At 40.0% G+C, this 13,722-nt stretch overlaps 2 protein-coding genes across 3 annotated transcripts in view; one reads left to right on the top strand and one right to left on the bottom strand.

The window, feature by feature from the left end:
* The window catches only part of LOC115143922 (histone acetyltransferase KAT7-like), a 28,858-nt gene extending 17,609 nt beyond the window's left edge, over positions 1-11,249 (top strand). For both annotated transcript variants that reach the window (XM_029684393.2, XM_029684392.2), the window contains exons 9-14: positions 712-801; positions 1,041-1,181; positions 3,281-3,374; positions 6,494-6,640; positions 7,316-7,422; positions 10,051-11,249. In XM_029684393.2, coding sequence (XP_029540253.1) covers positions 712-801; positions 1,041-1,181; positions 3,281-3,374; positions 6,494-6,640; positions 7,316-7,422; positions 10,051-10,152 — 681 coding nt within the window. In that variant the 3' untranslated portion in view covers positions 10,153-11,249. The remainder of the gene's footprint in view (positions 1-711; positions 802-1,040; positions 1,182-3,280; positions 3,375-6,493; positions 6,641-7,315; positions 7,423-10,050) is intronic.
* On the bottom strand, positions 10,700-12,372 carry LOC115143924 (protachykinin-like). The gene is made up of 5 exons (XM_029684394.2): positions 12,026-12,372; positions 11,789-11,879; positions 11,560-11,595; positions 11,272-11,325; positions 10,700-11,100 (listed from the first exon to the last, which is right to left on the bottom strand). Exons 1-5 carry the CDS (start codon positions 12,137-12,139, stop codon positions 10,970-10,972), a joined length of 426 nt encoding a protein of 141 aa, XP_029540254.2. The 5' UTR covers positions 12,140-12,372; the 3' UTR covers positions 10,700-10,969.
* Positions 12,373-13,722: the final 1,350 nt, after the last annotated feature.

Genomic DNA, 13,722 nt, shown 5'->3' with positions numbered 1-13,722 from the left:
GGATTTCACATTACTGGGCAGGGGGGCAGCTATCGGTGGGCCTGGGAGGGCATAGGCCCACCCACTAGGGAGCCAGGCCCAGCCAATCGGAATGAGTTTTTCCCAACAAAAGGGCTTTATTACGGACAGGAATACTCCACAGTTTCATCAGCTGTCCGGGTGGCTGGTCTCAGATGATCCCGCAGGTGAAGAATCCAGATGTGGAGGTCCTGGGCTGGCGTGGTTAGACGTGGTCTGCAGGGGCGAGGCCGGTTGGACGTACTCCCAAATTCTCTAAAACGGCGTTGGAGGTGGCTTATGGTAGAGAAATGAACATTTAATTATCTGGCAACAGCTCGACCCCTCAAAACTTGAGACATCTTTGGCATTGTGTTATGTGACAACTGCCTTTTATTGGCCTATTATTGTCCCCAGCACAAGGTGCACCTGTGTAATGATCATGCTGTTTAATCAGAGATGTATGTAAACACATTTGAGCACAACATTTTAGAGGAATCTGCTTCGTGCGTATTAAAAGTATTTTATTTCAGCTCATGAAACATTTGACCAACACTTTATTTACATGTTGTGTTTATATATTTGTTCAGTATACATCACTCCTGTACATCATTGATTTAAATGATTATAAGGCTGTAAATATCAGACTAGGTCAGTGGATAATTGGATTTGAATTAGCAAATCATTGGTGTTGTCTCCCTGTGTGTTTGTTAGGCCAAGTGTGTGTGGAAGCATCCACCCGGAGATGAGGTCTACAGGAAGGGAGCCATCTCTGTCTTTGAAGTGGACGGCAAGAAGAACAAGGTGAGGGGCCTATACATTTTCTCTAACCCTGGACTCATACTTTACTTTGTCTGTTTTTTCCTCAAAATAGGTGTACTGGTCTAAAGAGCAAAGAAATAATCATGGTTTTAAAAAAAAGTCTCACACTTCTTCAGCCTATGGTCCCTAACCCCAGGAATGCCTGGCTGTCCTATAAAACAAGCTTTATTATCACTGGCAAGCTCTTTAGGGAATTTAAAAGGTGTGGTTTCCTTTTCCAGATCTACTGCCAGAACCTGTGTCTACTCGCCAAGCTCTTCCTGGATCACAAGACGCTGTACTACGACGTGGAACCCTTTCTGTTCTACGTTATGACCGAGGCAGACAACACAGGCTGCCATCTGGTGGGATACTTCTCTAAGGTAAATAACATTTAAAATAAGACCAAGGCACCCATCCACTGTACTCCTTCCACAATGATAGTGGTTGCCTGTATATATTCAGAGCCATATCCCTGTAATGCTTAGAGAAGATCACATGTCAAGTGTTATTGTTGCAGGTTCACCTGCCTCATCTAAAGCCTATTATTTTGGGGTGTTGCTATAGGTCAACACGTGCTCACAGTCAGTATCTAAATAATGTGTGTGAAATGCTTGATAGTGTATGTGATGTAAACAGAGGGGTTTACGTTCTTGGGGACCTGAATCAAGCTGTCTGCTCAAGAGGAAGCTTCTCACTGTAACCAGCCTGTAATCTGGTTCAAGTTATACATTTTTATTTTTTTATTTTACAAGACAAGTCAGTTAAGAACAAATTCTTATTTTCAATGACGGCCTAGGCCGGTTGTAACTGAAAGGTTGCAAGTTCGAACCCCTGAGCTGACAAGGTACAAATCTGTCGTTCTGCCCCTGAACAGGCACTTTGGTATTATTGACTATAACCTGTGTTGAGAACTTATGTTTTATGGCTATTCAACATCAGCTCTAAATGCACGGTACGGCAAGCTATCTAATATAACTCAGAGGGTTTTCTTTAATGGAAGCTTCACAAATGTCAAACATGTAAAGTGTGGTGTACTGCAGGGCAGCTCTCTAGGCCCTCTACTATTTTCTAGTTTTACCAATGACCTGCCACTGGCATTGAACAAAGCATGTGTGTCCATGTATGCTGATGATGAACCGTATATGCATCAGCAACCACAGCTAATGAAGTCACTGAAACCCTTAGCAAAGAGTTGCAGTCAGTTTTGGAATGGGTGACCAGTAACATCTCTAAAACTAAGAGCATTGTATTTGGTACAAATCATTCCCTAAGTTCTAGACCTCACCCGAATCAGTAATTAATGGTGTGGCTGTTGAACAAGTTGAGGAGACTAAATTACTTGGTGTTTCCTTGGATTGTAAACTGTCATAGTGAAAACATATAGAGTCAATGGTTGTGAAGATGGGGGAGAGGTCTGTCTGTAATAAATAGATGCTCTGCTTTTTTGACACCACACTCCACAAAGCAAGTCTTGCAGGTTCTAGTTTTATTATTATTATTGTCCAGTCATATGGTCAACTGCTGCAAAGAAAGACCTAGTTAAGCTGCAGCTGGACCAGAACAGTGCGGCACGTCTTTCTCTTCATTGTAATCAGAGGGCTAATATGAATACTATGCATGCCAGTCTCTCTTGGCTAAGAGGAGGAAAGACTGACTGCATCACTTCTGGTTTTTCTTTTAATAAGAAACATTGTGTTGGAACTTCCAAATTGTTTGCATAGTCAACTTACACACAGCACTGACACACACTTACCCCACCAGACATGCCACCAGGGGTCTTTTCACACTCCCCTGGTCCAGAACAAGTTCATGGAAATGTACAGTATTATACAGAGCCATGATTGCATGGAACTCCCTTCTGTCACATATAGCGCAAGTGAACAGCAAACCTGGTTTCAAAAACAAATAAAGCAACACCTCACTGCACAACGCCTCTCCCCCATGTGACTTACTGGTTGTGTGTATGCACTGACATGTGACCTACTGGTTGTGTGTATGTACTGACATGTGACCTACTTGTTGTGTGTATGTACTGAAATGTGGTCTACTTGTTGTGTGTATGTACTGACATGTGACCTACTTGTTGTGTGTATGTACTGAAATGTGACCTACTTGTTGTGTGTATGTACTGAAATGTGACCTACTTGTTGTGTGTATGTACTGAAATGTGACCTACTTGTTGTGTGTATGTATTGACATGCATGTGGAACTGATAGATACACACACACTACATGGTCATGTTTTTAAATGTATGTCAATTGTAAAGTCTTCTGTCTGTAATGTTTTTTACGTTATGTGTCGGACCCCAGTAAGACTAGTTTTTGCCATTAGCGTTAGCTAATGGGGATCCCGATAAATCTTTCTCCCATGACGTTTTGATACGGTTTATGCTAGAGCTTTATTGTTTTTTATTACGATGTCTCTGTCATTACTTTAGTTTTAAAGATGAGACTCATACACATATTCTCTGTTCTTACAGGAAAAGAACTCTTTCCTCAATTACAACGTCTCTTGCATCCTGACCATGCCCCAGTACATGAGACAGGGCTATGGGAAGATGCTGATTGACTTCAGTAAGTCGCTCTAGGCAATTTGTTTTACCTCTGTTCTCTCTTATTAACTACAGCCTGGTGGAATTTCTAGATTATTTTATTAAGAATGAAAACAAAGGGTATTGGTGATTTAAATACACAGTCAACACTGAAAGGGCTGACACAAAATTCAGCTGCTTCAATATGCCCTGAAAGCAAGTTCTTTGTATTTACATTACGTGGCTATTAGGGCTGGGCAATACGGCCTAAAAGTCAGATATCTATTTATTTTTTTCAAACTTAAGGGTGATTCATGATATAGCTAACAAAAAATATATAATAATAATAATAATCTCAAAATAAGCTTTTTGTACAATTAAAGGTAAAATACACTGCATTTCAATCAGTCAGCAATAATTCAGGCCTTGTAAAAATGATACATAAATATAAGCTTTCCACAACCCATAAGACCCACTAATAATATCGTTATTTTAACTAAATATTTAAACCTGCTTTTTTTGCAATAATTACTTATTTGCTTTCAAGTATGTCTATGAAAATGCTATTTAAAAAAAAATATATATTTATATATATATATTTTTTTTTTTACAAATGTACACCACTACCGTTCAAAGTTTGGGGTCACTTAGAAATGTCCTTGTTTTTTAAATAAAAGCACGTTTTTTTTGTCCATTAAAATGACATCAAATTGATCAGCAATACAGTGTAGACATTGTTAATGTTGTAAATGACTATTGTAGCTGGAAACGGCAGATTTTTTTATGGAATATCTACACAGGCGTACAGAGGCCCATTATCAGCAACCATCACTCCTGTGTTCCAATGGCACTTGGATTAAGTAATCCAAGTTTATAATTTAAAAGGCTAATTGATCATTAGAAAACCCTTTTGCAATTATGTTAGCACAGCTAAAAACTGTTGTTCTGATTAAAGAAGCAATAAAACTGGCCTTATTTAGACTAGTTGAGTATCTGGAGCATCAGCATTTATGGGTTCGCTTACAGGCTCAAAATGGCCAATAACAAAGCACTTTCTTCTGAAACTTGTCAGTCTAACTGGCACTAACCAGAATAGAAAGAGGAGTGGGAGGCCCCGGTGCACAACTGAGCAAGAGGACACGTACATTAGAGAGTCTAGTTTGAGAAACCGACGCCTCACACGTCCTCAACTGGCAGGTTCATTAAATAGTACCTGCAAAACACCAGTCTCAATGTCAACAGTGAAGAGGCGACTCCGGGATGCTGGCCTTCTAGCAGAGTTGCAAAGAAAAAGCCATATCTCAGACTGGCCAATAAAAAGAAAAGCTTAAAATGGGCAAAAGAACACAGACACTGGACAGAGGAAGATTGGAAAAAAGTGTGATGGACAGACAAATCTAAGTTTCAGGTGTTCAGATCACAAAGAAGAACATTCGTGAGATGCAGAAAAAATGAAAAGATGCTGGAGGAGTGCTTGATGACATCTGTCAAGCATGGTGGAGGCAATGTGCTGGTCTGGTGGTACTTTGGTGGTAGTAAAGTGGGAGATTTGTACAGGGTAAAAGGGATCTTGAAGAAGGAAGGTTATCACTCCATTTTGCAATGCCATGCCATACCCTGTGGATGGCGCTTAATTGGAGCCAATTTCCTCCTATAACTGGACAATGACCCAAAGCACAGCTCCAAACTATGCAATAACTATTTAGAGAAGAAGCAGTCAGCTGGTATTCTGTCTATAGTGGAGTGGCCAGCACAGTCACCGGATCTCAACCCTATTGAGCTGTTGTGGGAGCAGCTTGACTGTATGGTATGTAAGAAGTGCCCATCAAGCCAAACCAATTTGTGGGAGGTGCTTCAGGAAGCATGGGGTGAAATCTCTTCAGATAACCTCAACAAATTCACAACTAGAATGCCAAGGGTCTGCAAGGCTGCAATTGCTGCAAATGGAGTATTCTTTGATGAAAGCAAAGTTTTTGAAGGACACAATTATTATTTCAATTAAAAATAATTATTTATAGCCTTGTCAACTTCTTGACTATATTTCCTATTCATTTCTAAGTGACTCCAAACTTTTTTGAACGGTAGTGTACATCCCCCAAATTCCCCACTAATAATGACCAACTTCTTGTAGCAGGCATTTTAGAACATTTTGAAGACGGACAGGGTGTGTTCATAACTGTCTATCTTGTTAGTTATCTAATACATCCAGGTTGGCTAGATTTGAAATATAAATGTTAGCGGGCATTACAGGTCTCATAAACACTCTCTCAAGCATGAGCCCACATGCTAGTGAATAGCCAGCTAATCTTTATATTTAAAGTCTAGCCAACTTGGATCTATTAGCTAGCTAACATGGTAGAACAGTTGAACTGCTATGAACAGACCCTGTCCGTCTCCAACTGTTTGAACAGCATGCCAGCCTGTCCACTTTGATTGGATGTTGAAACCAAGTGGCCTACCTGGATAAGAAGACGCTTATTTCTCAAAATGAGAATGAGGTGCCAATTCCTTATTTAAATGGGTCTTTTTATGCTCATTTATAAAACAACTAGACAGTTGGCACAAGTATGTGGCAAAAATGGTTCTATCGGACTGTACGTGGTACAGCAAAGCTTTAGCAGGGTCTGCTCTCCGTACATTACGGGATTGGAGACAAAAAAGTTATAGTTAGATAGGTTAAGTTCTCCTCTATTACTGTAAATGTGTGCCTCAATGTGTTTCGGGATCCATGTGATCGATTATGTTGGACCAAACCTCAAGTGCAAATAGTGAGTTGAAACTGCTTGTTGTCAGAGAGGAAGAATGGATGTTTCTACTGTGAGTGGCAGCGGCAGGGGCTTGGTGTGTGATTGGCACGGTGCACAAAGCCCAGAAGGAACAAGAGAGACCAGACTAAAAAGACAACATGAAAAAGTGGACATAAACGCTTATGAAAACGTCTCAAACATTCTTGCGATTCAGGCTAAAACATAAATTACATTTCATCAAATTCATTTGGTGTATCGCCCAGCTCTAGTAGCTATTGCAGTAGAGTAAAACTACAGTTCATTTTGAGGTTTTTGCCTTTCTCCACTGGGTCTCATTGCTATTTTAGTGCAGTCCATCTCATTGTTTATTTGAACTGCTACTGACCACCCTGCCTACCCTATCCCCTTTCTATAGGTTACCTGCTGTCCAAGGTGGAGGAGAAGGTGGGCTCCCCGGAGCGGCCCCTCTCGGACCTGGGCCTCATCAGCTACCGCAGCTACTGGAAGGAGGTGCTGCTGCGCTACATGTACAACTTCCAGGGCAAGGAAATCTCCATCAAAGGTGATAGAGAGGACTTGACATAGAACTGCATTTTTCACACAAAAAAATGTGTGTGCTTAATGCCACGCTTTAATGTGTTATGACGATTTGGAAAGAATGTACAATTAGTTTAGGGTCAAAATGAAGCTGTCAAATGATGTTGCTTGTTCAGGTTACACACATACACACACTTTACACACACTCGCACACATACATCATCTCCAAAGTGTTCCTTTTCAATTGTTACTATGTTACTATATCCTTCTTATATTTCTTCTGTTACAAACATTATAGTTTGGGCCTGTCCAAATAGGGCAATTCTCCTCTCATAACTCATTTGTCTCTAGGCGCATCCATCTGCTTAACATACACTAAGCACTTTAAACCTGGGAAGACTACCGGTACCCTTGATTTTGCACAGTTTTTAGCAAGTATTTGCTGTAACTTGTGCATATGTAGTATTTATCTGTTTCATGTGGTGGTTGTCATCTGTGACATGTTGTCTGTAAATGTTGGGGATTTAATGTTGTTAATTATGTGGCTTCAGGTTAGCCTAAATTTCATTTGAACACGTTAGCAGATTTTCTACCAAGCATTTGAATGGTTAGGAATAGCATATGAAATGGTACTCGCTTGGCAGGATTCTCTTTTTTGAATGAGTGTGTGAAGAGCTGTGTGTTATGTTTGTGTGTTCAGAGATCAGCCAGGAGACAGCCGTGAACCCAGTGGACATTGTCAGCACCCTGCAGTCCCTGCAGATGCTCAAGTACTGGAAGGGAAAGCACCTCGTCTTGAAGAGACAGGTACTGTATGTGTCCCCTTCATGAAGAAGATGTGTGTCATGACAATATCAACATCGGTTAATCCTTTGTACTCAAAATGGGTGACTTGGTCACTGACTGTGCTGCTGCTCCAGTTTCAACTGTTCTGCCTTATTATTATTCGACCATGCTGGTCATTTATGAACATTTGAACATCTTGGCCATGTTCTTTTATAATCTCCACCCGGCACAGCCAGAAGAGGACTGGCCACCCCACATAGCCTGGTTCCTCTCTAGGTTTCTTCCTAGGTTTTGGCCTTTCTAGGGAGTTTTTCCTAGCCACCGTGCTTCTACACCTGCATTGCTTGCTGTTTGGGGTTTTAGGCTGGGTTTCTGTACAGCACTTTGAGATATCAGCTGACGTACGAAGGGCTAAATAAATACATTTGATTTGATAAGTGTTTAAATTGGAACGCAGTGGCTGTACAGTAACATACTATAAATTACGTATTGGGTCTCCGCTTTACAACGGCATATAGCTTTAAACTGACAAATTGTTTTAAATGGGACATGAAAGTGTATTGAAATGACTGTGCACACTTTGAAGAGGTGTGGCCATTTGGAGACACCAGTTAGACCTGTCACTCAAACCCTTGTATTTTTTATTTTTTTATTTCAGTTGAGAACAAGTTCTCATTTACAACTGCGACCTGGCGTATTGTATTTTTTGTCTTGTCATGTTGTATCCACCCCAAGTTTTGGCATGAATATTCTTGTTATATTATTGAACTATTTCCACATTTCGTTATCGACAAATGGTTGCAAAAAGTACAGTAAAGGTCAAATGCACATAAAATCAACAGTGTAATGTATGAATGTGGTTCTGTCTCAGGTGAACTGTTCTCACCTTTGTTCCCATTCAACAGGCACTAGACTAGACACTTAACCTGGGAAGGAGAAGTCCTGTGGACATTTGAGCTATCCTTGGTTTTGCACTTCGGAAAGTATTCAGACCCCTTGACTTTTTCCACATTTTGTTACGTTACAGCCTTATTCTAAAATTGATTAAATAAAACAATTTTCTTAGCAATCTACACACAATACCCCAACAGGTTTTTAGAAATGTTTGCTAACTTGTTCAAAACAAAAAAAACAGACATAACTTATTTACATAAGTATTGAGACTCAAAATTGAGCTCAGGTGCTTCCTGTTTCCATTGATCATCCCAGAGATTTTTCTTCAACTTGGAGTCCACCTGTGGTAAATTCAATTGATTGGACATGATTTGGAAAGGCACACACCTGTCTATATAAGGTCTCACAGTTGACAGTGCATGTCAGAGCAAAAACCAAGCCATGAGGTTGAAGGAATTGTCCGTAGAGCTCCGAGACTGGATTGTGTCGAGACACAGATTTGGGGAAGGGTATCAAAAAATGTCTGCAACATTGAAGGTTCCCAAGAACACTGGCCTCCATCGTTATTAAATGGAACAAGTTTGGAACCACCAATAATTGTCCTAGAGCAGGCTGCCCGGCCAAACTGAGCAATCAGGGTAGAAGGGCCTTGGTCAGGGAGGTGACCAAGAACCCAATGATCACTCTGTGGAGATGGGAGAACCTTACAGAAGGACAACCATCTGTGTAGCACTCCACCAATCAGGGCTTTATGGTGGAGTGGCCAGACAGAAGCCACTCCTCAGTAAAAAGCACATGACAGCCCGCTTGGAGTTTGCTAAAAGGCACCTAAAGGACTTTTAGACCATGAGAAACAAGATCGAACTCTTTGGCCTGAATGCCAAGCGTCACATCTGGCACCATCCCTATGGTGAAGCAGGGTGGTGACAGCATCATGCTGTGGGGATGTTTTTCAGCAGCAGGGACTGGGAGACCTAGTCAGGATCCAGGGAAGATGAACAAAGCAAAGTACAGAGAGATCCCTGATGAAAACCTGCTCCAGAGCACTCAGAACTTCAGACTGGGGTGAATGTTCACCTTCCAACAGGACAACGACCCTAAGCACACAGCCAAGACAACGCGGGAGTGGCTGAATGTCCTTGAGTGGCCCAGCCAGAGCCTGGACATGAACCCAATCTAACATCTCTGAAGAGACCTGAAAATAGCTGCAGGAACGCTCCCCATCCAACCTGACAGAGCTTGAGAGGATCTGCAGAGAAGAATGGGAGAAACTCTCAAAATCAGGTGTGCCAAGCATGTAGTGTCGTATCCAAGAAGACTCGAGGCTGTAATCGCTGCCAAATGTGCTTCAACAAAGTAAGTAAAGGGTCTGAATACTTATGTAAATGTGATATTTCATTGTTTATTTGATTTTTTTAAAATAAATTAGCAAAATATTTATGAAAACAGTTTTTGCTTTGTCATTATGGGGTATTGTGTGTCGATTGATGAGGGAAGAAAACAATTTGTCAATTTTAGAAGGCTGTAACGTAACAAAATGTGGGAAAAGTGAAGGGGTCTGAATACTTTCCGAAGTCACTGTATTTGCTGTAGCTTGTGCGTATATAACCCTATCTGTTTTATGTGGTTGTCATCCATGTCATGTTGTCTGGGAATGTGGATGACTTAATGTTGTCTTTGACTCAGTGCTCTTGAATCTGATGCAAATTCCTGTAAAAGGCCAATAAATTCTGTGAATTGAACTCCCCCTTACAGGATCTGATCGACGAGTGGAAATCCAAGGAGACCAAAAGAGGCAGCAACAACAAAACCATTGACCCCAGTTCGTTAAAATGGACCCCGCCAAAAGGGACATAGGCTAAAATAAACTCTTCTTTCTTCTACCACTCCTGCCAGGATAGGAGTCCTATCATCTATCAATGCCACAGTGTTCTTTCTTCTATCCCTCTATCCACCCTGTATAGCTGCCCTTTACTAGGTTTTTCTTGTCTGGAGGAACTCTCGTCCCCTGTTTTACATTTCGACTCGTATTTATATTTTAGAAATTTGTCGCCATGTCACCATTCAATCAATTCTTGGCTTAAATATTGTTAAACAATGAAAGTTGGAGAATTCTAGTTGACGACTTTTGTTTTAAACGATCCACCTAAATCAAGATAAGCTACGAATGTATTTACACCTTGTCGAAGCCTTGTACCGAAAGCTCAGACTCTAGTGGATCACATGATGAATGTTTTGCTTCTTTGTCCTCATAAAAAAAACACATACTTCTGACCTGCTGCAGCATTCCTGGCCTTTTATTCCATTCAACACAGTGGCAGTTGTTTGCAGAGACAAGTGCTTTTTGGGGGATAGAATACACAATAATCATCGGCATGAACTTGGATACCTTAAAGACATAGCATTTTATCTTAAAAGTATGAGATACTGTTGTTTCTTTTTTTTATGCGTTGATATCAACATTGTATAGATCATGTAAACAATCAAATCTGAATCTTTTTTATTAGCTGTAGTCATACAGGAGTTGGTCCCATGCCTCTTGTGAATCTGCCAAGTGAAGAAGTACAAATAGTACAGAATACCAGTTAAAATGTTTGGTTTGCATTTAGTCATCATAAATACAGGTTTTACATGTATATTTAACAGTTTCAAATGTTTTACTGTGCAAACTACATTACAATGTTAAAGTGCTCTCAGGTTTTAACCATAACATCAATGTAGAAGAAATACCTGGTTGTGTGTGTGATCCTTGGGCGATATCGATCGCAGTGCTTGTAGCATCTGGAATGATTCTTGTGAACGATTCTGCAGCAACAAAAAAGCATTTGTTCATGGCGCACGACTGGAATTGTCGGTACCTGTTTTATTGTTTAAACCTTTTGGTGTTACTTCTCTGTGCTGTGTTTTTGTCATTCTTTTTTTTGTATTTTTAATAAAATGACCTTGAGATTTTATATGGAGTTTAATTATTCTTACTCCCACTTGATGCTCTTCTTCCCATAAGTCCAACAAACATCTCCCCTTTATTTCCTGTTGAAGACAAAATCAGGAAAGATACATTTAAAAAAGGAGATGCATTGTTCAATTTAAAACCCGTTTTAAATCCATGTAATGCAGAAGAATTGCTCATACTGTTGGTTTGCTGACAGGATTTAGACACTGAATAATCTAATCGTGTGTGAACGGTGGACCACAGAGTTCTGTTTAGGCCACCACTATATTCCAAAAAAAGAGTTTGTCATTACTCCAGTGTTCTATACTTACGTCTTCTATTCACTCCAATAGGCTGCGGCTGATCATCTGTAATAAAAGGTACCTGAGTTTAAAGGTATTTTGAGTTTAAAAAGACAAGCGATTTGCTTTGCTTATTAATTAGATATAATACATACTGAACATAAATACAGTACACACCATAAAATGTGTATTCTAGTCTACCTTAATCCTGTAATAAGATCCCTTTTACAGATTTGCACAGGAAGAACGTTAGTGTTACCTGAGCGTTTGCCCATGAGCCCGTAGAACTGATGGGCTTTAGATCTCTTAATCAGATTAGCCACTTGGCTGGCCAACCTCTTCTCCAGTGGCTCATTGTGGGGAAAAGATTAAAGACAAGATTATTATTTTGTTGTTGTTGATTAATTTGCCTGATTTCTTTTCTCCACAATTGTGACGATATGATAACGTGTTTGGTTCAAATCATGAATAGATCAACTATATGAATTTCACTTACCTGCCAGTCTTTGGATACCCAGTGTTCCTTGTCAACACTAAAAGACAATCCCTGACATGTATACACCAGGGAATACAGGGTAACTATTACCAGCTGGAATTTCCAAATATCCATTGAGTGTAATGATACCAGACAAAGCTGTATTCAAATAAGCCTATTTTACTTCAGAAATATATATTTTAATTAAATAATAATCGTTTGCTGTTGAGTGAGCTCAGAAAATATCTATTTGTTCAGCTGGATAGAGGGCTGTGTCTATTCCTTCTCTGACTGATCCTCCACTGACTGAATATAATGTGCATTTTATACTACAGTACCCCATACAGCCTCATGTCCCCTCCCCCTCAATGCCATCAAGTCCCCAAGCTCATACGATTATTACGCAGTATCTAAGAAATATGGCACATTTTTTACGTCATGCAAAGAGTTGCATGAAATAGATTTTTGCAAACCTATATGTACATAATTGAGTGTAAAAAAAATGGTAAATGGTAAATGCAACAAGCTGTACTCCAGTTTGATCACTTGGGCTGATGAGATGCATAATGCTCTATCTAATTTACAAAACATGTAATTGCACTACTTATCCATGGTTTTAAAAGTTATACCTGGTGCTCAACTCGTTTTCCTTGGGGTTTGATTGTATTGGGAACTGTGTTAAAATTGTGTAATTGATTTGCCTCATATTTCCTATAATGCACTGTCTTGAAAGCGCTCTTATCTGATCTGTATGTATGCAATTCACAGTTAAATATTTGCTTTTTTTTAAATGGATTCTGTTATTTCCATGTTTGTCATAACCGGATCTCAATATTTGCCAGAAAAAAGCAGCCTCATTTGTGACCTTTTGATCTTTCTCTTTGATGCGAGGGGGCATGAAAGCAGGCACCTGACGTATTTGAACAATGACTTGTTAATAATGCCTTCTATTCCGCAGTCAGGGGTTACCTGTTCACCAATTGACTTAGTGAATCATGCCTGTCTGTACAGGAGGACAGCCCAATATAGACCTCATAAGGTCAAAAAAACACGTAAAAAACAAACTAAGTGGATTTGCTACATGGCTCGTTCATTTTTGTGTCTGTCTTGAGAAAGCAGTGTGCACCATGGTATACTATCCTGAGTGATAGGGGGGATACATCTCTGTGAAATTGCCTCATGTTGGCCGAAGTCAGATGAACAAAGCACCAGAAAATCTGACACTCATATGGGTTCTTCAATTATAAGCCACATTTTAGTGACCTAGAGTACTTCAGGCTTTTCTTGAGAGATATGGCTATAGCAAGCAGATGGTATTTCCTAACAGCACTGAGGGTAGTGTGATACCCAGCTGAGAGAGATGCTCTCGAACCACAATGTCATGCTGTGCTGCAACAGCTGATTTGGTTTATATATATAAATATATACACACACAGTGGGGAGAACAAGTATTTGATACACTGCTGATTATGCAGGTTTTCCCACTTACAAAGCATGTAGGGGTCTGTAATTTTTATCATAGGTACACTTCAACTGTGAGAGACGGAATCTAAAAGAAATTCAAATGCAAATTAATTACTTAAAAATCATACAATGTGATTTTCTGGATTTTTGTTTTAGATTCCGTCTCTCACAGTTGAAGTGTGGCTTCTCAGCCATGGAAATCCATTTCATTAAACTTCCAACGAACAGTTGTTGTGCTGACGTTGCTTCCAGAG

This window comes from Oncorhynchus nerka, linkage group LG16, assembly GCF_034236695.1.
Source record: "Oncorhynchus nerka isolate Pitt River linkage group LG16, Oner_Uvic_2.0, whole genome shotgun sequence".
In the NCBI taxonomy this organism is placed as follows: Eukaryota; Metazoa; Chordata; class Actinopteri; order Salmoniformes; family Salmonidae; genus Oncorhynchus; species Oncorhynchus nerka.
This window is presented reverse-complemented; position numbering and strand designations above follow the sequence as displayed.

Coding starts and splice junctions, on each gene's coding strand:
- LOC115143924 (XM_029684394.2), bottom strand. CDS start 12,139: ATGGATATTTGGAAATTCCAGCTGGTAATAGTTACCCTGTATTCCCTG. Junction 11,880..12,025: donor GGGTATCCAAAGACTGGCAG/GTAAGTGAAATT, acceptor CCCCACAATGAG/CCACTGGAGAAGAGGTTGGC. Junction 11,101..11,271: donor AAGAAGAGCATCAAGTGGGA/GTAAGAATAATT, acceptor TTGTTGCTGCAG/AATCGTTCACAAGAATCATT.